Raw genomic sequence first — 24,957 nt, 5'->3', positions numbered from 1 at the left:
GTGTGATTTCGGGTTTCGGATGCGAATTTCACACTATCCAAACCCGTACCCAAAATATCGGGTGACACCTGAACCCAATTAACTCGAGTTTTCACCCGTTAACTCGAAATCGGGTGCAGATGAGCCTTGCAGATTTGGATCTATCTGTCATCCCTACTCTCTACTCCCAAAGCCAAAACTACTAATAAAATTTTCAAATTAGGCCAAAAAATAAAGAATTTTTCGCATGCCTCCTAAAATACTATTTTCAAAAAAAAAAGCTCTTATTTTCACATTATTCACATTAGTAGAGGAATATGAAATTTATAAGTGTTGTACCTATATATTTGAAATTGAACTACTTGTATCTAATTTATTGGATGATAAAACAATTTAAGCTACATTACAATTTTTCATAAAACATTTTAGTTTATATTATTTGCGTGGAAAGTAAAAGGCATATGGATATAACATGTATCACATTGTAGACCTTATAATCTCAATAATTATAAAGCAATGAAGATAAGATTATGATATTGAGAAAAAAGGTGACGAATCATTCATCTAAAATTTAAAGTGACAGGGAGAGGATCACTTTTTGTTCCCCACTTTCTCAGTATACTTTCCTATTTATTTCCTTCTCATGCATATATTTTATTATTACTTTCCTTCTAAATTTCCTTCAAAAATCTTAGTTTGATATCATTCATTTCAAAGTAGACTGAGGTTTGTTCTTTCAAAACTTATATATCTATTTTATTTTATTTAATAACTCATTGTCCTTGTTTTTATGTTTCCTTCAACTTAGTGTTTTAATTATTAAAAAAATTAAACCATTTGTCGAATAATTAAATAATTTTGTAAAGCAGAAGCTTCAAAACGATGGAGTTGGTGGTGGAGAATAGTGAAGAGCTGATTCCTCATTCTTAGTTTATCTCAAGCTGTGTCATGGTAATTAATAAAATATTTTACCTTTATCTGTTGCTTATGTTTAACTATGAAATAAATATTTAAATTTTAATCTGCTAACACTTTTGTTTTATACATGTCATGATTTGCACAAGGGGTAGCCAAGATCCAATCTTAAGACTCATTAATCTCATATTCATTTGATCCTTAAAATATCAAATTTATTTAGATCAAAGAGTTATTAGAGTTTTGATCAAAATTTAAGGATAAATTAAGATTAGGTGCCACTCTATCCATTAATAAGCCATTTGTTTTTACAATAGATTGATTGTCAAATCACATTTAGTGTAATTTTAGTTACCATCTTAAAGTATTTAATTTATGAGAGTTGATTATATAAAATTGATAGAATGTAACCGATATATAATTTAATTATAATATTTGTTGATATTTATATATTAATTATAAATAAATAATAATATTATAAATTATCAATTTTTTTATAAAAATAGATAAAATTAATTTTAATTAAAAGTGAATTAAAATAAAAAGTTATATTTAATAATTTTATATTGAAATTAATCATTCAACTACCTTTTGCACTAAGATTCTTTGATTGATCTTTAGTGATTAGATGAATACATATATAAATTTATTATTATTCTTCTCAAAATTAACATAATTAATCAAAGTTTCAACATTTAAAATTTAAGCGACTAAAATAAAAAAGAAAGAAATTTTTAAGGTCAGAATAAAATCTAAAATAAATTATTAAGAGGCTAAAAGTGAAATTTAGGCTAAAAATATCCACTTTAAAATGTTACAAAGGTTTGGTGCGAAGTTATTGCATGTCTTCAAAGACGAACTATTAATATATAAGCACACATAATCTATATAGATATTTATATATATATATATATATATATATATATATATATATATATATATATATATATATATATATATATATATATATATATATATATATATATATATATAGTTTTAGTCTCCAATTTTGTCCGATTCACGAAATTAGTCCACCTATTTTAAATTCAAACAGTTTTGATTCTCTATTTTAAATTTAAAACAATTTTAACCTCCCTCTCATATTTTTCATATAAAATCGAAGAGATTTTTTTTTTGCTTTTTTAACTTATATTTTTATCTACAAAGTTCAATAATAGACTTATATACAATAATTTGTCATATTTATAAATAATTTATCATTTAAAAAATGAAAAAACATTAATTTTAAGTGCAAAAATATGAGAAACCAAAACTATTTAAATCTAAAATAGAGGGATCAAAATTGTTTAAATTTAAAATAGAGGATCGATTTTATAAATTAAAAATAGGTAAAATAGGGGACCAAAAATATAATTAAACCTATATAAAATTTCTTAAAATTGTCTTTTTTGGTTATAACTAGTAACAAACTCGTGCATACGCACGGGTTTTATTCTGTTACGTACGTTTGGATACATTATCTATTTTAAATAAAATGTTAAAAAAGAAAAAATATTTACATAAATAATTCATTATTTCGTATATAAAAATATTTAGATCAATAATAGATTTTTTCCCGTATACCACTTTTTAATCATAAATACCTTTCCGCGTATAAAAATATTTAGATCAATAAAAGATTTTTTTTATATATAGACTTCAATTTTTTTTAGGTATCATTTACAAAAATATTTGGATCAATAGTAAGTTTTGTATATAAAAATATTTAGATCAATAGTAGATTTTTTCCCGTATACCATTTTTGAATAAAAAATATTTGGATCATAAATACCATTTTTCGTAAATAATAAATTTTTTTCCGTATATAAATATTATTTTTGTTTAAGTATCACTTACAAAAATATTTGTATATAAATATTTTTAGATCAATAATAGATTTTTTCCCGTATACCATTTTTTGATAAAAAATATTTGATCATAAATATCATTTCTCATATATAAAAATCTTTAGATCAATAATAGATTTTTTCCCGTATACAAACTTCATTTTTGTTTATGTATCATTTACAAAAATATTTGGATCAATAGTAAATTTCGTATATAAAAATATTTAGATTAACAGTAGAATTTTTCTAGTATACCATTTTTGAATAAAAAATATTTGGATCATAAATACCATTTTTCGTAAATAATAGATTTTTTTCGTATACAAATATTATTTTTGTTTAGGTATCATTTACAAAAATATCTGGATCAATATTAAATTTTAGTATATAAAAATATTTAAATTAATAATAGATTTTTTCCCGTATACCACTTTTTGATCAAAAATTTTTCGTATATAAAAAATATTTGGTGCCATTTTATTATTTTTGGTGCCATTTTTGAATAAAAAATATTTGGATCATAAATAACATTTTTTATATAAAATATATAAATCTATAATAGATTTTTTCTCGTATAAAAACTTTATTTTTGTTTAGGTATCATTTACAAAAATATTTGAATCGATAGAAAATTTCGTATATAAAAATATTTAGATCATTAGTAGATTTGTTTTCGTATACAATTTTTAAATAAAAAATATTTGGATCATAAATACCATTTTTCTTAAATAATAAATTTTTTTGTATACAAATATTATTTTTGTTTATGTATCATTTACAAAAGTATTTGGATCAATATTAAATTTTCGTATAAAAAAAATATTTAGATCAACAATAGATTTTTTGAATAAATTTTCCTGTAAACCATTTTTGAATAAAAAATATTTGGATCATATATATCATTTTTCGTATATAAAAATATATAGATCAATAATATATTTTTTTTGTGGAAGAAAAAAGTGAGAAAGTGATGAAAGAGAAAAAACAAATAGAGAATGAAGAGAGATTTGATAAGTTTGATAAAATATGAGGGTTGTATTATTTTAATAATAAAATTAAGAACTTTATTGTGCAAAGACCAAATAAAGACAATTTTAATGTGGTGGAAAAAAAATCAAATAAGGGTATTGTAGACTTTTCCACAACCATTAATTTTTTTTATATTATAGATTTCTAATATATCAATTTTTTAAATAAATATTAAAATTTTGTTTTTTCATTTTTTCAATTTTAGAATTTAGTTATAATATATTATTTATAATTTCTATTTATTTATTTACTCAATCAAATAACTAAATCCTTCAAATTCATAGTGAACGTTGGGAAAATTCAAATTAATTCAGTTTAGTAAAACTTCCGTTGACGTATCTACGGAAAATGTTAAAAATATAATATTCCATAGATGTACCTATGGAACTTTCTGTTATATTTTAAATCAACTACATTTCACTCCAAAACTCCAATTTTTTGTATATAAATGGAACATCAAATTATAATACATCAAAGTAGTGCAATTTAAAGGCAATGGATTATACTACTCCAAAATAATACATCATATAAATTATCCAAATAGTGTCATATACATAATCAAAATAAATTACATGAATGTAATCAAAATACAAACGTCAATAAAATCATAGGCATCATTATTATGTGTGCCAGACAATATCCTCAGTCTCTCCTTACCTCTGGCGCCTCTGCGTCCATGACGTTGTCTGCTGGCTACTCTACCTCTACCTTCAAGTGTTCCACTTGTCTTAGCACGATGTCAATGGTAAAAAAATACCCCCTCTGGTACCCCCATGTTACCATCCAGTATAAGCTTGTGATCAAACCGCTCAGCGAAAAAATCATCAGTAATGCCTGCCTGCGCCATGTTAAGTATCTCACGATAATAAGGAAGAATATCGCCAATGTGGTTTAACTGAGACTGATGAGTCTGCAAGATCTCCTCATGGGTTCGTCTGCTGGTGATCCCGCTGCAGTGTGGATCATGTATGGGTGTGACACCATGAAGTACCAAGTGATGTACTCGTCGGCGCAACTTCAGTTTCTCTCTGATCTGGTCTCCCGAGCTTTGTTAGGAACTATGTGATGCTCAAAGTCTGCAAAGACCTCATCTCTCTGCCGACAGGTCATGGCAATAGGAGCGGAGACAGAAGGGTGACGAGGTATCGTCTAACAATACCTTAACTACCGCATGACGTGCTCCAGAAGATAATGAATAATGATGGTCGAACTGGCAGCCAACCATCCAGAATATAAGGCAACATCATCCCACACAACCGTCTCACTGTGATCAGCATAGCACTTGTATCGGACGTCCTCGACAGTCATGCGGTCAAGATAACGTCTGTAAGGATCCGACACCTGGTTCCCTCCGAGGGGGATGAAGGCACTTTTGAGGATGTCTATCTTGAAATTTTCCAAAGAAAAATGTTAATAACAAACAAAGTTAGAAATAATTAATTTTCACCGAGTATAAAAAAGTAATAAGTAATAAGTCTAAGAAATTTTACCTCTCCGTCCCAGACATATCTGGCTGTATGATCTGCATAGCTATCAACAAGGATAAATCTGAAGGACCCCCTGGGTAGGCCACAGGCGCCTCATCCGCATCAACCTCATTGTGCAACGAATCAACACCGTCAGGAGGTGGCACGGGAGATCCACCATCGGCCGTAGGTGGCATAGGAGTAGAAGAAGTGTTCCAGTGACGTCTGCAACAGAAGGCGTCTCTGAGGAACCCTCACCATCATCCCGAGGCCTCTGGGATGAAGTAGTAGATGTGGAAGACCCCTCTGTTGGAATGGATATACCAGGTACCTATGCTATAACGGGGTATCAAGTGCATCTGCTGGAATGACTGATCCATCCGTCACCTGTGACAGTACCTGCATCTGTGCACATCACACAAAGGCATGTTGTGCAGTCCTCCCAGATATATTGCGGTTTGGATGGTCGGCCATAATGTATGTATTGTGTTACAAATAAAGTCGTCGGATTAGATACAATTAATTTATAAAAAAGAAAAGGAAAGAAAATCAACTATAACTCCGTAGGTGCAAATACGAAAGACTTCCGTAGATACACCTACATAACTACCTAAAATTTTAAAAAACCGGGTTTGTTCCGTAGGCGCATCTATGGAACTACCTAACGTTTAATTTGTTCTGCAGATGCACCAACATAATGTTCTGCAACTTCAAGGATGCAATAATGACGTCTGTCACTATTCCAGCCATTAAAAAATCCCATTTTTGTGGCTTGATCATCCGTTTTATACATAAAAAATTACCTACATTGTCTATAAACTATGTTTCTAAAACTAACTAATGATTACTTCACCTAAAAGTGTATTCAAACTCTATTATTGGAAATATTCTAAAATAACTCGAAAACTTGAAAACTTAGCGATTAAATTGAGTTTTGAAGTTGTTAGAGTGTGTTGATCGTTGATGCACACATTTACCGCCGAACTCGAGAGAAAAAAAACAACTTTTGTGGATTTTGATTTTTGAGGTTGAAAGAGTTGTTTGAGAGTGTGAAGAAGAAGAAAATTGAAGAATGAGGGAAGAGAAGAGTCTGACGCAAATATAAGATCAAATGTTTCCGTAAATATATCGCTGAAAGTCTTCCGTAAATGTACCTACAGAACAAATGAACTTTGAAAAAAAATAAAAAATTCCGAAGATATATCTACAAGGAGTAATTTTGATAACGCGTGCAAAAGAGACGCAAGCGATGGGTTAGAGTTTCTCTTTAAAAGTATTATAAATAAAGTTTTCTGAATTATTTTATTTTGGGTTAAATAAGTTTTTAGTCCCTATAAATATGGCAACTTTCAATTTTAGTCCCTGCAAAATTTTTCTTCAAAGAATGGTCCTCGCAATATTTTCCGTCCCTATTTTTAGTCCCTCCCGTTAAATTTCACTAACGGAGGCTTACGTGACATGCCACGTGTAACGCCACGTCAATTAAAATCAATACTAATTAAAAATAGATAGATTGCGGGGGTTTTAAACCCCCCTTAAATAACTTAAAAAACCAGAAATTTTCAGGAGCAATTAATTAAACTATTGGTAGAAAAATCTTTATTACCCTCATTCTTCACATTATCAAACCTACAAATTCATGATATATAAGCTTTCACTTATATGGAGAGCCCTTGAAATCATTAGTCTTCTCTACATGACATAAAAATATCACCCTTAGTGATATAACCAAGTAAATTCTTTCATGAGCTTAAAACCATTAGTGTGCATTCTAAAATTATTTACAATACTAAACATGCATATGTCTCTGCAAAACTCACTGCATGTGCCACATTATGGACATAAAAGAACAATGGTATGTGATATGCCGTGGCATGTGTTCCCACCAAATACTCCTATTCACCTTCTCATTGAGCTTTTGTACGGCATATTCTAAAAAAAATTCCAGCTCTATTATCCATTATGGAATATAACAAAGACAAACAACAAAGCAAAATACAAAACTTTAATTAGCTAAGTTCTTAACAACTTAAAGTTAGAGTCTAAAGGATAATATAATATACCAAGATCAGCAGGTTATATAACTAATATCATCAATCATAGGTGACCCATAGATATTGCCTCCACATGATAGCTTATAGAAACAATAATGGTTTCTGCAATCAAAAGCATAGATACTGCCTCCACATGGAGAACATTCAAATTATAAATAAACTGCAATCTTATAAATTGATCCAAAGTTTGTGATAAAAAGTAATTAGTTAAAAAACCTTAGGCATTCTTTGTATATAGAAACAACAACTTGACTATGTTTAGATAATCAATATAGTTTTCCTAGTAACAAATCCATTAGGAAAGTTCTACCTTTGCTTGGAACTCCTCCCATATGTGATGCGAATGTGACACAAACAACTCATGAGAAATAAGGAAAATGAAAACAAACTAATAAAATAACACTATTATAACTTTTACTTGCCATTAAAAACTATCATAATTAGAACTGACATACTATACACAATACAACTATTTAAGGCTAATTATATTCATGGATAATCCTGCTATACACAGCGAATAAACATTCCATCGCATTAAAACATACTCATAGTTTTGAAAAACAGTTAATGCGTAAGAACTAAGCACTTTTGAATCTAAAGCCTATTTGGATCAACTTATTTGAGATTATTATTTGAGTTTAGATCAGAACTTCAACTATAAGAAGGTTAAATACTCATTTGTTTGAATACAAAATAAAAACGAACTTGTTGGGTGAATTCGCCCGGCGGGAAACGTTAAAATGGCGAGTGGCAATGCCATTTGATAGCGGCGGAACTTGCAGCGGCGCGTGTGATTCCAGTCCCGGCAACCGTGGCACAGAGTTGTGGAAAACTATCATGCTACTCCTCTGGTGCATATGATTCGTCAATGCGAAATTCTACGGTGAAGGGATTGAATCCGAGGGCTTAGAAATGATTTTTGGTTTTTCTCACCAAATTTTGGAGATAAGTACTTTCATGTTTTCTGATATAGAATTCTATTTCCTTGAATTTCAATTTTGTCACTGGCTTTGTAGTTAGTTATTTTGGAGAGTCTGTGTAGTGTTTCGTGTTTAGGGTTCTATGTAGAGGTTTTAAAAAAAACGGTTGCAGCCGCGCTACAGTCGTGTATAGGCTTTCGCGATTTCGGTCAGTAGACGTGTCACGACACTGATTGCAGTAATGCAGTCGTCGTGAGTATGAATTAGTCACAATTTGTTCTTTAACATAAAAAGGTTAATTTGTATTTGTAATTCAAAAAACATCAATGTTTGAATTTACTAATCCACTTTTGAATTTTGATTGTTGATTAATCTAATTCCATGGAATTTTCTTAATTACTTTTTGACTGATATATTTCCACTCTTTGTTGGGAATAAAGAGATGTAGTCATACTTGGTTCAAGATAATCAAGAAGAAAGTATGGAGTGTGCATCTAAAATTGTAGAAAGGGCTGTTGATGTTGTGTTGGACCTGACTATTCGGCATGTGAGTTACATCTTCTGTTACGAGAAAAATGTTGAGGAGCTATGCAGTTTTGATGAAAAGCTAAGTCTTCAAAGAAAGAGGCTGGTACGTGCAGTAGAAAAAGCTAAGGATAATCTGGGAATAACTGAAAGTGATGTTACAGACTGGCTTCGGAAAGTGGATGAAACTAGAACTGAAACAGAGGAGTTTCAAAATGATAAAGGCCACAAGAAGACAGGGTTTTCCAGTGGTTTATTTCAATACTTCAGGAACAGGCATAGACTAGGGAGAAAAGCAAAGAAGATGTTAGAGGTTGTCAAGTCATTAATAGATGAGTCAAAGTTTGATGGAGTTTCCTATCAGCAAAAGCCAACATCTATGCATGCTGCATTGCGGAATGCTGACTATGTAGAAATTGATTCCAGAGAAGATATGATTGATAGTATAATAAAAGAACTCGAAGATTCTACAGTGAGAATGATTGGAGTGCATGGGCCAGGTGGTGTCGGTAAGAGCACATTAATCAAAGAAATTGCTAAGAAAGCTCAAGTCAAGAAGTTGTTCGATGTGGTAGTTATAGTAGAAATAACGGACAATCCCGACCTTCGAAAAATCCAGGAAGAAATTGCGTACTTGTTAGATTTGAGTTTGGAAGTGGAAGGTGAGAGTGTAAGAGCAGATCGTCTAAGGAGGAGGTTAAAGCAAGAGAGGGAAAACACCCTTGTCGTCATGGATGACCTTTGGGACAGAATAGATTTGAATAAGATAGGGATTCCATTTGATGATGATATGGACGATGATTCAAGTAATATGACAAATGAAGATATGAAGGGTCCTAACATCACAAATGTAAAAAATGGAAAATCTCCTGGTGATTATAAGGGGTGCAAACTCTTGCTAACTTCGAGAGATAGAAAAGTATTGTCTGATAAAATGGACGTCAAGTCAGTTTTCTGTGTGAAGGAATTAGATGATGAGGAATCTCTAATGTTGTTTAAGAAGGTGGCTGGAACACTTGATGAAATGTCCACATTTAAGCAAGAGATTGTTAAGTATTGTGCAGGGTTACCCATGGCAATTGTTGCTGTTGGAAGGGCATTAAGAAATAAGAGTGAGTCAGTATGGGGAGCCACACTAGAAAAACTTAAAAAAGAGGAGCTGAGTGGAGTGCCGAAATCTATGGAGATTTCTATAAGGATGGGTTATGATCATCTAGAAAGCGAGGAGATTCGGTCCATTTTTTTACTCTGTGCTCAAATGGGTCATCAAGAACTAATTATGGACTTAGTGAAGTATTGCTTTGGTTTGGGTATACTCGAAGGGGTCCATACGCTAAGGGGAGCACGTGATAGAGTATATACATCAATCCAAAAGCTAAAAGACTTGAGTTTGGTGTTGGATGGTAGTTCCAATGATCATTTCAAAATGCATGACATGGTTAAAGATGCTGCTTTGTCTATAGCACACAAGGAGCAAAATGTATTTGCTTTGAGAAATAGCAAATTAGATGACTGGCCAGACAAGGATGAACTGGAAATGTGCACTGCTATCTCTATACGCAACTGTGATATCATTGACGAGCTTCCTAAAGTCATGCATTGTCCTCACCTTAAATTCCTCCAAATTGACAGTAATGATCCTTCTTTGGTAATACCTGAGAATTTTTTTGAAGGAATGGAAAAACTCAGGGTATTAGTATTGACGGGTTTTCATTTACCATGCTTACCGTCTTCAATTAAATGCCTATTAAACCTCAGAATGCTTTGTTTGGAGCGGTGTGTTCTAGTTGACAACTTATCACTTTTAGGAGAGCTAAAAAAGTTAAGAATTCTCAGCTTTTCTGGATCTCAAATTGAAAGCTTGCCAACTGAGTTAGAACGCTTAGATAAGCTACAGTTATTTGACATCAGCGAATGTTCCATTACGAAGGTGGCTCAGCCTAATTTCATTTCAAGGTTGACTTGTTTAGAAGAGTTATATATAAGAAAGAGCTTGATCAAAATGAAGGTAGATGGAGAGCCAAACCAAAGTCAAATTTCATTCCTTTCTCAGTTAAAACATTTGCATCAATTGAGAGTTATAGACTTACGCATCCCGAGTATTACAGTTTTGCCCAGGGACTTGTTCTTTGACAGATTAACTGATTTCAAAATTGTGATTGGAGACTTCAAGATGCTTTCACCTGGAGATTTCAGGATGCCAAATAAGTATGTAGCGTTAAGATCATTGGCATTGCAGCTGACAGACGGCGCTGATATTCACTCCCAAAAAGGGATAAAATTGTTGTTCAAAAGAGTTGAAAATTTGTTGTTGGGAGAGCTAAATGGTGTTCAAAATGCTTTTTATGAGTTGAATTTGGATGGATTTCCGGATCTTAAACATTTATCCATCATAAATAACGATAGTATTAAATATATCGTTAACTCAATGAAGCTATTTCATCCTCAGAATGTTTTTCTCAATTTGGAATCTTTATGCCTCTACAGACTGGAGAACATAAAGAGGTTGTGTTATACTCCAATTACCGACGTCTCATTCGCTAAGTTAAAAATCATCAAGGTCAAGATGTGTACCCGGTTGAAGTTTCTCTTCTCCTCTTACATGGTTAATTTTTTTGTTTGTCTAGAAACAATTGATGTTTCTGAATGTGATAATGTGAAGGAGATTGTTTTTAAGGAAGGGCAAGAAAATTTTAATAAGATTGAGCTTCATAAGCTACGCTCTTTGACACTACAATCGTTACCATCATTTACTAGTTTTTACACCGGTGTTGAGACGTCCTCTGTAGAAGAGCAAACAACAAAAAGGGGTCACCTAGAGATTACTGTTGCAGAAGATGATCGCAGTGTTGTGGATCCCCTTTGTCTCTTTGGCGAATTGGTATGATATTGCATAATATTCCTCTAGTTGTAGTTAATTTGTGATCATTTGTTTCAGTTGTTGCAAATATAATAATTGTGTGTGCTCTTGCAGATTGAAATTCGAAATCTGGAGAGTTTGAAATTATCCTCAATCAAAAGCGAAAAGATATGGAGAGACAAGCCTCTGTCAAATTTCTGCTTTCAAAACTTAATAAAATTAACTGTGAAAGAATGCTATAACTTAAAGTACTTATGTTCAATGTCAGTGGCTAGCAATTTTAAGAAATTGAAAGGCCTTTTTATAAGTGATTGTTTAATGATGGAGAAGATTTTTATCACTGAAGGAGACAGTGTGGACAAGGTATGTTAAGGTGTAAAGTTTTGTAGTTGACTCAATTTATGTATACAGTTGTGCATTTTTTTGTCGAGTACTTGAATTGATTACGTTATGGCTTTTATGTATCAAAATGCAGGTCTGCATCTTTCCTAAGTTGGAGGAAATGTACCTAATCAAACTAAATAAATTGACAGACATATGTCAAGTTGAAGTTGGTGCCGATTCCTTTTCTAGTCTCATATCTGTGCATATTGAAGGATGTGAAAAACTTAACAAGATTTTTCCAAGTCACGTGACAGGATGGTTTGAGAGTTTAGACAGCTTGAAGGTTATTGATTGCATGTCAGTGGAAGTGATTTTTGAAATAAAAAATTTTCAACAAATAGATGCACCTATGAAGATGACATACCTGCAGCTTATTTTGGTAGACCAACTCCCAAACCTAAAGCATGTATGGGACAGAGATCCAGAAGGAATTCTTAGCTTCAAAAATCTGCGGATTATAGAGGCTACAGACTGTGATAAACTAAGCTATCTCTTACCAGCTTCTGTGGCCAAAGATCTAAAAAGGCTTGAAGGCATTTTAGTAAATATTTGTAAAGGAATGGAGGAAATTGTTGCTTGGCCTGATGGACCACAAGCTCGATTAGTATTTCCTGAAGTAACCTTCATGAAACTGTTTGGCCTGCCAAATGTGAAGCGTTTCTATAAGGGTGGACATATAGAATGTCCAAACTTGAAGCAGTTGTCTGTGGACCTTTGTGAAAAGCTGGACGTGTTTACAACAGAAACCACAAATGAAGAAAGACAAGCAGTTTTGTTAGCTGAAAAGGTAAGGAACCATTAACTGCTATCTGTTCCAACTCATAAGAATTACATTATTGAAATAAACATTAAGAGAAAAAAAATGCTCATTCTTAAAAAAATAACTTCGCAAAAAATGTTTAGTCTATTAACTAAGAAAAATGTTTGGTCAAAATTGTGTTTCTTTTCATTCTGATTTCTCATATAAATACACGATTATTTCCTAAACTGTCATATGTACATTTACAACTAATTATGCTAATTAAGAGAATAACTATTACAAATAAATGTGCAATCTCAACAGGATTATTTATAATAATTAGTTAATTATTGCCAATTATTGCCATAGAGTATAAAGGAAGAGAGAGAAAGTGGATCTATTTTCATAACAGAATTCTGAATTGGTTACAACAATGAATCAAGCTGAGTTATATACCTCAAGCCTCACTGTGCTGACTCAGCACAGTGTTGTTACAATACAACCATCTCTATAATATGTGTATACTCTAAGGGTGTGTTTGGTTCGAGGTAAATGGAGGGGAGGGGAGCGGAGGGGAGGGAATATTTATAATAAAATGTGTTTGGTTCAATTTTTAGGAGGGGAGAGGAGGGGAGGGGAGGGGAGCAAAATCCCTCCAAATCACACTTTTTGCGTTCCCCCGAATCGGGGGGATTCGGAGGGAAGGGGAGGGAATGTGACTGTTAATATTTAATAAATTAATATATTTACTAAAATACCCTCAATTTTATTTTATTATTTCAAAATTATTATTTTATTTCGTCTGCTTCTTTTTTTTTCTCTATTGCTTATATCAATTTATTATAATTATTTTTTACATTTAAATTATTATTTTTATTTAATATAAATTATAATCACTACAATTTTTAATTTTTTATTATAATTTTTATTTTTATGTTTATTTATATTTATTGTTTTTCTAATTTTATTATATATTCTATTATATATATATATATATATATATATATATATATATATATATATATATATATATATATATATATATATATATATATATATATATATATATATATATAGCGATAAGTTATTTTATGTATTCAAAAGTTGTTATCAACAGATAGATAATTTTGCGCCGAAAGTTATAATACGTATCAAGTGTATTTAATTTTTTTAACGTTATGTGGTAAGTTATAAATTTTTAATCACTCGATATTACAAATATTATTTCCAAAAAATTATTTATGAAATTTTCACCTTTGAATATCATATCAGTTATATAAAATCATAGGGATAAAAATGTAAACTATTAATAAAACCCCTCCCCTCCCCTCGTGAACCAAACATATTTTTAACCAAAATCCCTCCCCTCCCCTCCCCTCCCCTCCCCTCGTTTGAACCAAACATACATATAATTAATAAAAATCCCTCCCCTTCCCTCCCCTCCCCTTCCCTCCATTAAAATCCCTCCCCTCCCCTCCCCCTCATTTGAACCAAACAGACCCTAATAGCTCCCCTAGAAACCCAGGTCACCCCTGACCTAGGGTTGTCTTATCAAGAACCTGCAGCTTGCTTTTGAGTTGAACAAATTTGAGAGTGGAGAGGGGCTTGGTAAGTAAATCTGCATACTAGTCAAAGCCAGGAATATGTTTCACAACCAAGCTTTTTCTCAACACTTTTTCTCTTAAGAAAAAGATGTCTAGTTCCATATGCTTGGTCATAGCATGTAGAATAGGATTGTATGAGAGGGATACCGTGCTAAGGTTGTCACAGATCTTGCTACCAGGGTCTGTTTCTTGGGCCACCAGGAAACAAGATTAGGCCCAAGAAAAATACAGGAACCTGAGGTGGATTTTCTGTCATCAAGATCCGCATCCCAGTCAGCATCAGAAAAAGCTGTAATAGAGAGAGGAACTTGAGTGTTAGCTGCCTGGAGATGTAGCCCATTGTGAAGAGACCCTTTAAGGTACCTGAGAATCCTTTTAACAGCAGTCCAGTGGCTTTCAAGAGGAATAGACAGAAACTGGCAGGCTTTGTTGACTACATAGCTGATCTCAGGTCTGGTAATAGTAGCATACTAAAGTGCTCCAACAACAGACCTATAGAAGGTAGGGTCCTGAAGCACATCAGTGTCATGTTTAGTGAGCTTAAGACTTGAAACCATAGGGGTAGGTACACCATTAGCCTCACTACGATTAGATTTCACCAGCAGATCTTTGAGATACTTAGTCTGAGCTAAAAACAAAGACCCATCCTTCAAATGAGACACTTCAATACCCAGAAAATACTCCAGAGCTCCTAGCTGTTTGAGGGCAAACTGAGAGTGCAGTTTATTGACCAGTTCTTGGATATGCACGGCAGAATTACCAGTTACAATAAATTCATCCACATATACTAGCATAATAATAATATATGAGGATGTGACAAGAGTAAAAAGAGATGGATCTCTGCTAGAAGAAAAGCCAAACCCCTTTAGGGCTGAAGTCAGTTTCTCAAACCAGGCTCTAGGGGCCTGTTTAAGTCCATCGATAGTCTTGTTCAGTCTGCATACCAAGGAAGCATCACTAGTGGATTCAAAACCAAGGGGATGCTGCATATATACTTCCTCCTCAAGTGTGCCATTGAGAAAGACATTGTTCACATCCAATTGTGTGATATGCCACCTCTTGGAGATAGCTATGGTGAGGACTATTCTGACTGTTACAGGCTTGACAACAGGTGACAATGTCTCAGTAAAATCAAAGCCCTGTTGCTGATGGAAGCCCTTGGCTACCAGTCTAGCTTTGTGCCATAGATTGTAAGTAGACACACAGGCAAGTGCTGAAGTAGATACAGGACCACTGGTGATGTGATTTATTGAAGGCAAGTGTTGGAAAGGAGCAAAGGAGTACATACCATCTTTATTCACCAAACCCTGCAGCAGCACTTCATTGGCCTGTGTTTTTACAAAACACTTACCAGCCTGAAACTCAAAATAGACACAATTACCCTTGGCAAACTTGCTGACAGACATGAGATTTTTAGTGATAGCTGGCACAAGCAATAGGTTATTAAGTGTAAGAGTGGTGTGTGTGTGCAGAGGTGAAGTAAAAGTAGTTGAGCCAATAGAGGTTATAGGGAGTCCTTGCCAATTGCCAAGCAAGACCTGATCAGTACCAAGAAGTGTCATGCTCTCAGACAGATAGTTAGCATTGTTGGTGACATGATGAGTTGCTCCCGAGTCAGGATACCAGACTTGAGAGAACTGAGCACCAGCGCAGCAACAACATTTGTACCTGGACCAGTAAAATAGGCCTGTGGTTGCTGGACTGGTCTTGCAAGAAAGCCTGGTGGGGGTCCTCTCAGAGCTGGGGCAAGCCACTGATTAGGAGAGGGAGCAGTCCACTGTGGTTGAGCATGCATAGGACCAGTTGCAGCACTTTGGGTCCATTGATTCCAGTTCTCGTACTGAGGACGAGGCACCTGAGCTTGTGATAACACATTAGGCATCATTGTTGTATGTCTGTGATAGCACATACTAGCATCATGCCCTATCTTATAGCAAACCTGGCACTGAACTTTGAATCTACCACCAGATCGACCACCTCTGCCCCTATATGATCCACGTCCACCACAAAAACCTCCAAATGAGTCACCATAGCCAGTCACATGACCATAGGTAGCTTGGACTGAAGGATCTTGAGCTGTCTGTGCTGCATCAGCCATCACTGGTTGATAACACATTGTATAAGCAGATCATTGGATCTTTGAAATATCTCTGCAACACAAGATCTGACATTTGTCATAGTGTTGGATTGGGTGAGTAGATTCATGGAGAAACCAAGACTATGTCATCTACTTGCAGCAAAAAGAATCCTAAGATACATACATCAAAGGCACATCAGATCATAAAGTGCTAATGCCTCATCAAACAACCAGAATTAGAGCAAGGATATGTGGTTACTTAGACTCAGATTAGAGTGGTGATCAAGATGACATGAAAAGCACATCTGGCTACCTGTTCATGCTTGGGTCAACACTAGTTTCTTGGAGTTCAAAGAAGCAAGGGGTTGTTGCTTTATACTCATGTGAAGAAGAGTATGTTGCAACCTCTTATGCAACATGTAAAGCACTTTGGTTAGACATGTTGCTTGAAGAATTGAACATTGGAACGGATGGAGAAGACCCAGCTGGAACGGGTGTAGCAGGTACATCAGCTGGAACAACAGCTCCATCAGTTACCTGTGCTACTACATGCATCCCTTCACGTCGCACGAATGCATGTTGTGCAGTCCTCCCATGAATAATGCGGTCTGGATGGTCGGCCATAATGTCTGCATTGTGATACAAATAAAATCGAGTTAGATACTATGTAGTTATAACAAGAAAAGAAAGAAAAAAAAATTAAATATTTGCTCTTTTGTAGATGCATCTACGGAAGTACCTTACGTTTCAAAAAATTGGGTTTCTTCCGTAGCTGCATCTACGGAATGACTCAACATTCCATTCTTCCGTAGATGCATCTACGGAAGGTTCTGAAACCTCAAAAACGCAACAATGACATCTGGTCACTGTTGCAAAGGGTTAAAAACCCCATTTTGGTGGCTTGATAGTCCGTTTTACACATCAAACAGTACCTACATTGTCTCTAAACTATATTTCTAAATCTATCCAATCATTTCTACACCTAAAAATTGAATTCTAACTCTATTTTACAAATACTCTAAAATAAATCGAAACGTCGAAAACTTACCGATTAAATTGAGTTTGAAAGTTGTTGGAATGTGTTGGTAGTTGATGTTGACGTTATCGGCCGAACTCGAGAGAAAGAAAACAGGTTTTGTGGAAGTTTTATATTTGAGTTTTGGAGAGTGTGGGATTTTGGAAATGAGAAAAGTGAAGAATGGGGGAGAGGAAGAGTCTGGCGCGAATATAACATCAAATGGTTCCGTAGATACAGTTACGGAAGCTTCCGTATGTACATCTACAGAACAAAACAACGTTAAACAAAAAAATGGTGTTTCTAGAGGTACATCTACATAAGCAGGGGGCATTTTAGGCAACTCGCATGGTGGGTGAGAGATTCAAGGAGTGGGGTAAGATATTCTCTTTATTAGAGGGTACAATTGGAAGATTAAATATAAAATTGCATTGGTAATCTAAAGTGACAGGTATTTTGGGAATTTTTTTTTTTAAATGTGACAATTATTTTGGAACGGAGGGAGTAATAAAGAGAATTTCACCACTTAAAAAACATGCTATCAACACGCAATATAAAATTATAACATACTCTTTTTATATGTACATTGTACACTATCATTTAATGAAATTCACGTAGATCTCACTAAATCATGTGAGACCTATGGATAGATTCTATTCATTAACAGTCTTTTTTCGAGATTTTATATTTTTAATCAAAATAATCAGGAAAGAAACATATAAAAAGGATTGGTAATTTATCTCTTCTTAGCTGTATAACAGTATTTTTTTCCTCCTACTTAGCACCTTTATTTCATCTTCCTCTAGGTAATCTCCAACTTAGAGTTTATGGAAACTGGCCCAAAGGAATCATATTGGTTACAGAGCAACAATTGGAAGTACCGAATGGACCGTATAAAAGAACTTAGCTTGCATTCAATGGGGAGTATTGATCTTATCTACTGGTTTCTGGACAGAATGCCTAATCTGGAAAGGTTTAACTTGCTTTTCTCTCGCTCTATGCTTGAAGGGTTAGTGCCAAGTGGAAACATTGTACCACAAGAAAGATTGGGAACTGTATTACAGCTCAAGACATTGACTTTGTGGCATTCAGCGATAAAGGATCTAGGACTTGACCGAGACCCACTTCTACAAAGACTTGAGCATTTGCTCATAAGTCACTGCAACAATCTGGTCAATTTAGCATCTTCCTGGCTATCTTTGTCTCACTTAACATATTTGGAAGTAAACTCTTGTTATGGATTGATGAACTTAATGGCAGTCTCAACAGCTAAAAGCATGGTTCAACTTGCAACAATGAAGGTAATCCAATGTGAAGTACCGGAAATAGTAACCAATGAAGGAAATGAAGAAGACGGAGTGATTGAAGTTGTATTTAGCAAATTGGTTTATTTAGAGCTGGTGAGATTAAAGAACCTTACAAGTTTCTGCAGCTACAAGAACTGTGAATTTAAGTTTCCATCATTGGAAAGATTGATTGTGAGAGAATGCCCCAAGATGGAAACATTCACCGAGGGCCATACAACAGCACCAAAGCTACAAAGTATACTTGTCAATGAAGGAGAAGAAGAAGGGAAACGGTATTGGGAAGGTGACTTGAATATCACTATACAGAAAATTTTCCAAGACAAGGTACTTATTCATTAAATACCAGATCCTCTCATCTTAAATGTTTACTCTTTAAACAAAATAATATCAATTCCATTTATATATAATCTTACTCTAAACATTGTAGTCATATTATTTATTTATAAATAATTTAGCTGATTGAATATTTGAGTTTTAATTCATATCACCTTCTTTTTCCTGGTAATGTTTCTTACATTTTTTTTCTTTATTCATTTAATTTTACAGATTTCTTTCGAATACACAAAGAAGCTGAACCTTATTAATTATCCAGAATTATTAGAACAAGTATGGCATTGCAGTGACTTGGTACAAAAGTACATGTTTCGCAATTTGACATCCTTGGAGGTATCAGAATGCAATAATCTAGTACACATAATTCCATCTCATTTATTGCCTTGCTTTGAGAATTTGGAAGAGTTAGAAGTAAGGAATTGCAGTGCAGTGAATGTCATATTTAATTTAAATGACATTAATGTCACAAAAACTTTAAGAAAATTTCGCTTGAAAAAGTTGTCATTATCTCATCTACCAAACCTAGAGCATGTATGGGACAAATATCCTGAAAGAAATTTTGGCCTTCAAGTGCTACAAGAAATGCGTGTTAACAGTTGTCATACCCTCAAATACTTGTTTCATGCATTGGTGGCTAAAGATCTTACTAGACTCGAGGTGCTTATTGTATGTTACTGTAAAAAGTTGGTGGAAATATTTTCGAACGGTGAAATACCCGCAGAAGGAGCAACAGTAGAGTTTCCTCGTCTGATCACATTGTGCCTAACAGATTTGCCAGGGCTCAAAGACTTTTATCCTGGTTTACATAAGCTAGAATGGCCGGTGCTAAAAGATTTGAGTGTATTTGGTTGTAACTTGCAGTTGCTCAAATATCAAGAAGATCAACCAGAGGAGCAGCCACTTATTCCAATTGAAAAGGTACTTCTTACAATTTGGTCTATAAGGCCGTTAAAAACAGTTTAACTTGCCCTAGATGATAATAATACCAAAGTATACCTAATCTAGCAGCATCAAATTGAGGAACCTGTAACTGGATCATCTATCAATGGATTCTATTCTTATTTTTCTTTTTTATTTACTTGATGATATTGAAACAATAAATTTAATTCCAAAAGCTCATCAATCATCATTATTCAATTCTTCTAAGCTTTAACTCATATTTGTTGTCCAGTGATGGACTAATAATTAAAATATATAAAATCTTATAAGAATAGATGAACACTCCGTTATCCTTAAATTTAGTTGGGTACCGGTACCTTCGTCCAATGAAACAATGATATTCAATGTCATGTTTTAATACTCTAAAATAAATTAAAATTTAAAATTTATTTACATTAAAGATACCGGTGCCCAATCAAAACTCATGGGTACTAAATAATTTCCCTAATAATTATGACATAACAAGTCTTAGATAGTTATTGAATTTCAAATATTTAATTATATATTTAGAATACTTCAAATCTTTATTTTTACAGAAGAGTTTGCTTAAATATAAGTTGTATTTGTCTGTAATTTCCTTATTTGTTTTTCCACATTGGCTATCCAGATCCCCAATATGGAGATGTTATCATTTGATATTGGAGGTACCACGGTAATATGGAATCTAGGCTCTTGTGAATTGCAACTTCGACATCTGCAATGCTTTCAAGAAGAGTCAGATAGTGTTCTATATGGGTTCCTTTGCATGTTACCTGCTATAGGAAAGCTTGGTTTGTACAGGGGTTCACTGGAAGAGGTGTTCTGTGCTGAAAGACCTAATGCTGATTACACAAGAATTCTCTTAAACCTAAATGAAATATGGCTATTGAATTTGGGTAATCTCAACTCCATTGGTTTAGAGCACTCTTGGCTACACCCCATTCCTGAAAATCTCCAAACATTAAAAGTATCTGGGTGTGATCGTTTAGTAAACTTGGTACCCCACATGGTATCTTTGTCCAACCTTACATATTTGGAAGTACACTCATGTAAAGGAATGCTATATCTGTTCACATCCTCAACAGCCAAAAGTTTGAGCCAACTCAAAGTGATGGAGATAAAGTCGTGTGAATCAATGCAAGAGATAGTGTCCACAGAGGGGGTTGAGTCACATACAGATGGGGAAATAATATTTGAGCACCTCCACACTTTGCTTCTAAAAAAGTTAGAAAAGTTAAGGTGCTTTTACCCTGGAAATTTGGCCTTATGCTTTCCATCCTTGAAGAATGTGTCATTGATTTACTGCAACTCGATGAAAACTTTCAGTCCAGTCAATGAAGTAGGTACAGCCATATTGTCTTCTGGAGTAACATTTGAAGAAGAAAAAACACCGCAATGGAAAGGTGATCTGAATTCTACAATACTCAAGATGTATGAGGAAAAGGTATGTACATAACCACGAACATATATATATATATATATACACTCTTTTGTTTTTGTTTGCTTATGAAAATATATTATTACAATTTACAAGTACTCGGGTGCATTTGTTTCACGGCTAGAAATTTTATTCCCAGGGAATGTGCGGGGTTACATTTATAAATTTCTACATTTGTTACAAGATTAGAAAAATTAATTCCCAAAAATAAAGTATTTCCATGAATAAAATAACTGCCACTTACCATGATTTAATTTCCGAGAAAATGGATGGGAATAAAAGGTTCTAATGAAGATGGTAATAAATTTTAAATAACTACCCGTATACCCATCCTTACAAATAATTTCCAGAAATCTAACCTTTATTAACCAAATACATTTTTTCAAACAAATTTTTTTATCTATTGGTCAGATTTATTTTATAAATTCTGGTTTAAGTGTTTTGGACTTAATATTAAGGAATTGGAATAGCATTTATTATTTATAATAATTACTTAATAATTTTTTTTATAATATGTTACAATGTAAGTGACGGACATCCTAATGTTGTTGGCAAGAGTTGCCATGCCTTTGTCAGTCCATTGGCAAGGACTGATGACTTGTCTTCCAGTTAGGTAGTTGTTTGGTGAATCAATATGTGCATTGTCCTGATAAAAAACATATTATTAAGAAAAAAGAATAATTGTTTATTCAAAGTCTCATAATCATCAAGGTTGTCTGTCATATTCAAGCAGTATTAATTTATATTATTTTGACAAGAAAAATCCAATTACAATTAGGAAGATGAAAAAAAAATTACAATTCCACATCTCAATTCTTATTGACCTTAGTAAATAGTAATTCATTTTTCTACTCTTTTGCATTCGCAGATTTCCAACTATGCACCAATAATAACATTTGCGAGGCTCATAGATCCAATGCTACAGGATATATGGCATGGCGCAGTGCCAGTCCCTCACATGTGCTTCAACAATTTGAAGGAATTGATTGTGGACGGGTGCCAATTTTTATTCGAAGTACTACCATTCAATTTACTTCCTTTCTTAACAAAAATAGAAAAGTTGGCAGTTCGAAATTGCAGTTTTGTGAAAACAATATTTGATGTGAAATGTACAATAGAAGACAGAAAAATGACAGTTAAGGGACCAGTCCTGATCCCCCTCCCTTTTTCCCTGAAGAAATTGACTTTAGATCAGTTGCCAAATCTGGAGAGTGTTTGGAATGAAGATCCTTGTGGAATTCTAACAATAGAACTTCTAAAAGAAGTATATGTTGACAAGTGTAAATGCCTTACAAGTTTGTTTCCAGCATCAGTAGCCAAAGATCTTGTGAAACTTGAAGAACTGCATGTGAAACATTGTGAAGAGCTGATTGTTGTTGTTGCAGAGAATAATGCAGATCCCAAAGGAACAAATTTGGAGCTTTCGTTCCCTTGTCTGATCTCATTGACACTACTAGAATTGCCAAAGCTCAATTGTTTTTACTGCTCACTGCATTTTAACACATTGAAGACATCCACATATCAAGAGTCACATTATGAAGATGAAGTAATCGGTATTGAAGAGGTATCGTTGCTTTACAACTCTCCTTGCTGTAGGATCCTTTATGTTCCTGCAAACCGAACTTAATTTCCTTGTTATTAATTTGTGAATGTTAATGACATCAGTTGATAGTTCCACATTGACTAGATATATGACCTAGGTAGTGCATATAAGCATGGTTCTATGCCTGTTAATTGTTAACTATTAACTTCTGTATGTTTTACATATCCACATAAAGTCAATTAGCATACTAACTAGACTATTAATAATGATGTATTCTTGCACGCCATTGTACTTTTAAAATTTTAGGCTTTTTTCTATCAAACTAACTTGTTTGCACATATTTTTGTTGAAATAATTAATCTATCAATAATCATATATCGAGCATCTTTTATCTTGAAAGGTTCATTATCTGTACAAGAGCGGGATCTATAACTTCCATAAGCTTCCTTTGCTTGATTATTGGTTTCTCTTTGTAGCTTACACCCAACCTGCTGTGTTTGACACTGGGTGAGAAAGAATTGAAGACTATTTCGCAAAGAAACCGCTTGCACAAATTAAAAGCTCTTTATTTGGTCTGCTTTCATGTTGAATCAGGAGTATTTCCATATGCATTCTTACAACAGGTGCCCAATATAGAGAAGCTTGTAGTGTTTTGTAGTTCCTTCAAGGAGATTTTCTGCTTTCAAAGACCTGATGTGATCTATACAGAACTCCTATCCCATACGAAAGTATTAATATTGGAGTTACTTACGGAGCTTGTTTCCATTGGGTTAGAGCACTCTTGGGTTGAACCCTTGATCAAAAATCTAGAAACATTGGAAATAATTAGATGCTTTCGTTTAAGGAACATAGCAGCATCCACTAAATGCTTCTCCAATTTGATGCGTTTACTTGTGTCTGGCTGCCACGGATTGGTAAATTTGTTCACACCCTCAACAGCCAAAAGTTTGGTTCGACTCAAAACGATGGAGATAATTTGTTGTGAATCAATACAAGAGATAGTGTCTAATGAGGGTGATGCATCAGAAGAGGATGAAACAATAATATTTGAGGAACTCCAGGCTTTGTATCTTAAAGATTTACAAGAGCTCAAATGCTTTTATTCTGGGAATTTTACGGTGTGTTTTCCATCCTTGGAGCAAGTGTTTGTAATCAACTGCCACAAGATGGAAAATTTCTCTCCAGGTACCGTTAATGCAGACAAGTTGTTAGGAGTTACGTTTCAGGAGATGTCAGATGCTGTCCTATTGGACATTGATCTCAACTCTACTATACAGAAGGAGTTTCTGGCACAGGTATTTTTAACTTTTCTTTTTCTTTTTAAAAAGATTAAACTTTTATGTGTTGAATAACCATCTTTTACCATGTCAGTAATCAAGTCAAAACCATTGCATATATAACTAACTTTTTGACAAGGGAAGTTCAATTAAATTTTGGGTTACAGGGTGAGGGTGTATAATCCACATTAGTAATGTATAGCTTTTTTTTAGCAAATAGTATTATATCATGACAACACAATGAAATATGATTAATACTGTGTGGCTATTATAGTTTGTAAAACTTATGTTCTTTTTATAATTTGACTAGGTGAAGTCCAACTCAGATGTTGCAGCAAAAGAACAGGAAAATGAGGTTGATGCTAAAGATAGTTTGTGAAGAGGAACGAAGTTGTCTAGTGGTCATACTATTTTACTTTATTATATTTGGATATATTCAAGTTTACTGTTCTGTGTTTAAGAAAAATAAGTATGCAATTTGTTGATTGCTCTATATATTAATGTAACAATGTGTGTGATTATGTGAGTTATTGGGGTACATGAAGAACAAAGACGACATATATCGATATGATATTATGGATGTTATGTGTACTGTGAAACATAAAAAATACTGTGTTCTTGTGTGATATATTGATTTTGTTAGCTTATCCTTAATTCTGTTCATTTACTTCAAATTTCAGTTCAACTATTGATGTGATTTAAGGATGTGTTGATGTTAAAGAATCAG

General features: G+C 33.6%; 1 protein-coding gene across 1 annotated transcript; it reads left to right on the top strand.

Moving 5' to 3' along the window:
* Positions 1–559: 559 nt before the first annotated feature.
* LOC131627481 (uncharacterized) lies at positions 560–24,671 on the top strand. Its single transcript, XM_058898336.1, has 11 exons — positions 560–705; positions 849–930; positions 8,651–11,616; positions 11,710–11,958; positions 12,071–12,766; positions 18,221–19,045; positions 19,268–19,972; positions 20,601–21,416; positions 22,279–22,974; positions 23,430–24,248; positions 24,541–24,671. The coding sequence occupies exons 3-11, from the start codon at positions 8,692–8,694 to the stop codon at positions 24,607–24,609; spliced, it is 7,800 nt and encodes a 2,599-aa protein (XP_058754319.1). The 5' UTR covers positions 560–705; positions 849–930; positions 8,651–8,691; the 3' UTR covers positions 24,610–24,671.
* Positions 24,672–24,957: the final 286 nt, after the last annotated feature.

The sequence above is a fragment of the Vicia villosa genome, unplaced genomic scaffold, assembly GCF_029867415.1.
Source record: "Vicia villosa cultivar HV-30 ecotype Madison, WI unplaced genomic scaffold, Vvil1.0 ctg.000364F_1_1, whole genome shotgun sequence".
In the NCBI taxonomy this organism is placed as follows: Eukaryota; Viridiplantae; Streptophyta; class Magnoliopsida; order Fabales; family Fabaceae; genus Vicia; species Vicia villosa.
The sequence above is the reverse complement of the archived record's forward strand: the minus strand, read 5'-3'. Positions and strand labels throughout refer to the sequence as shown.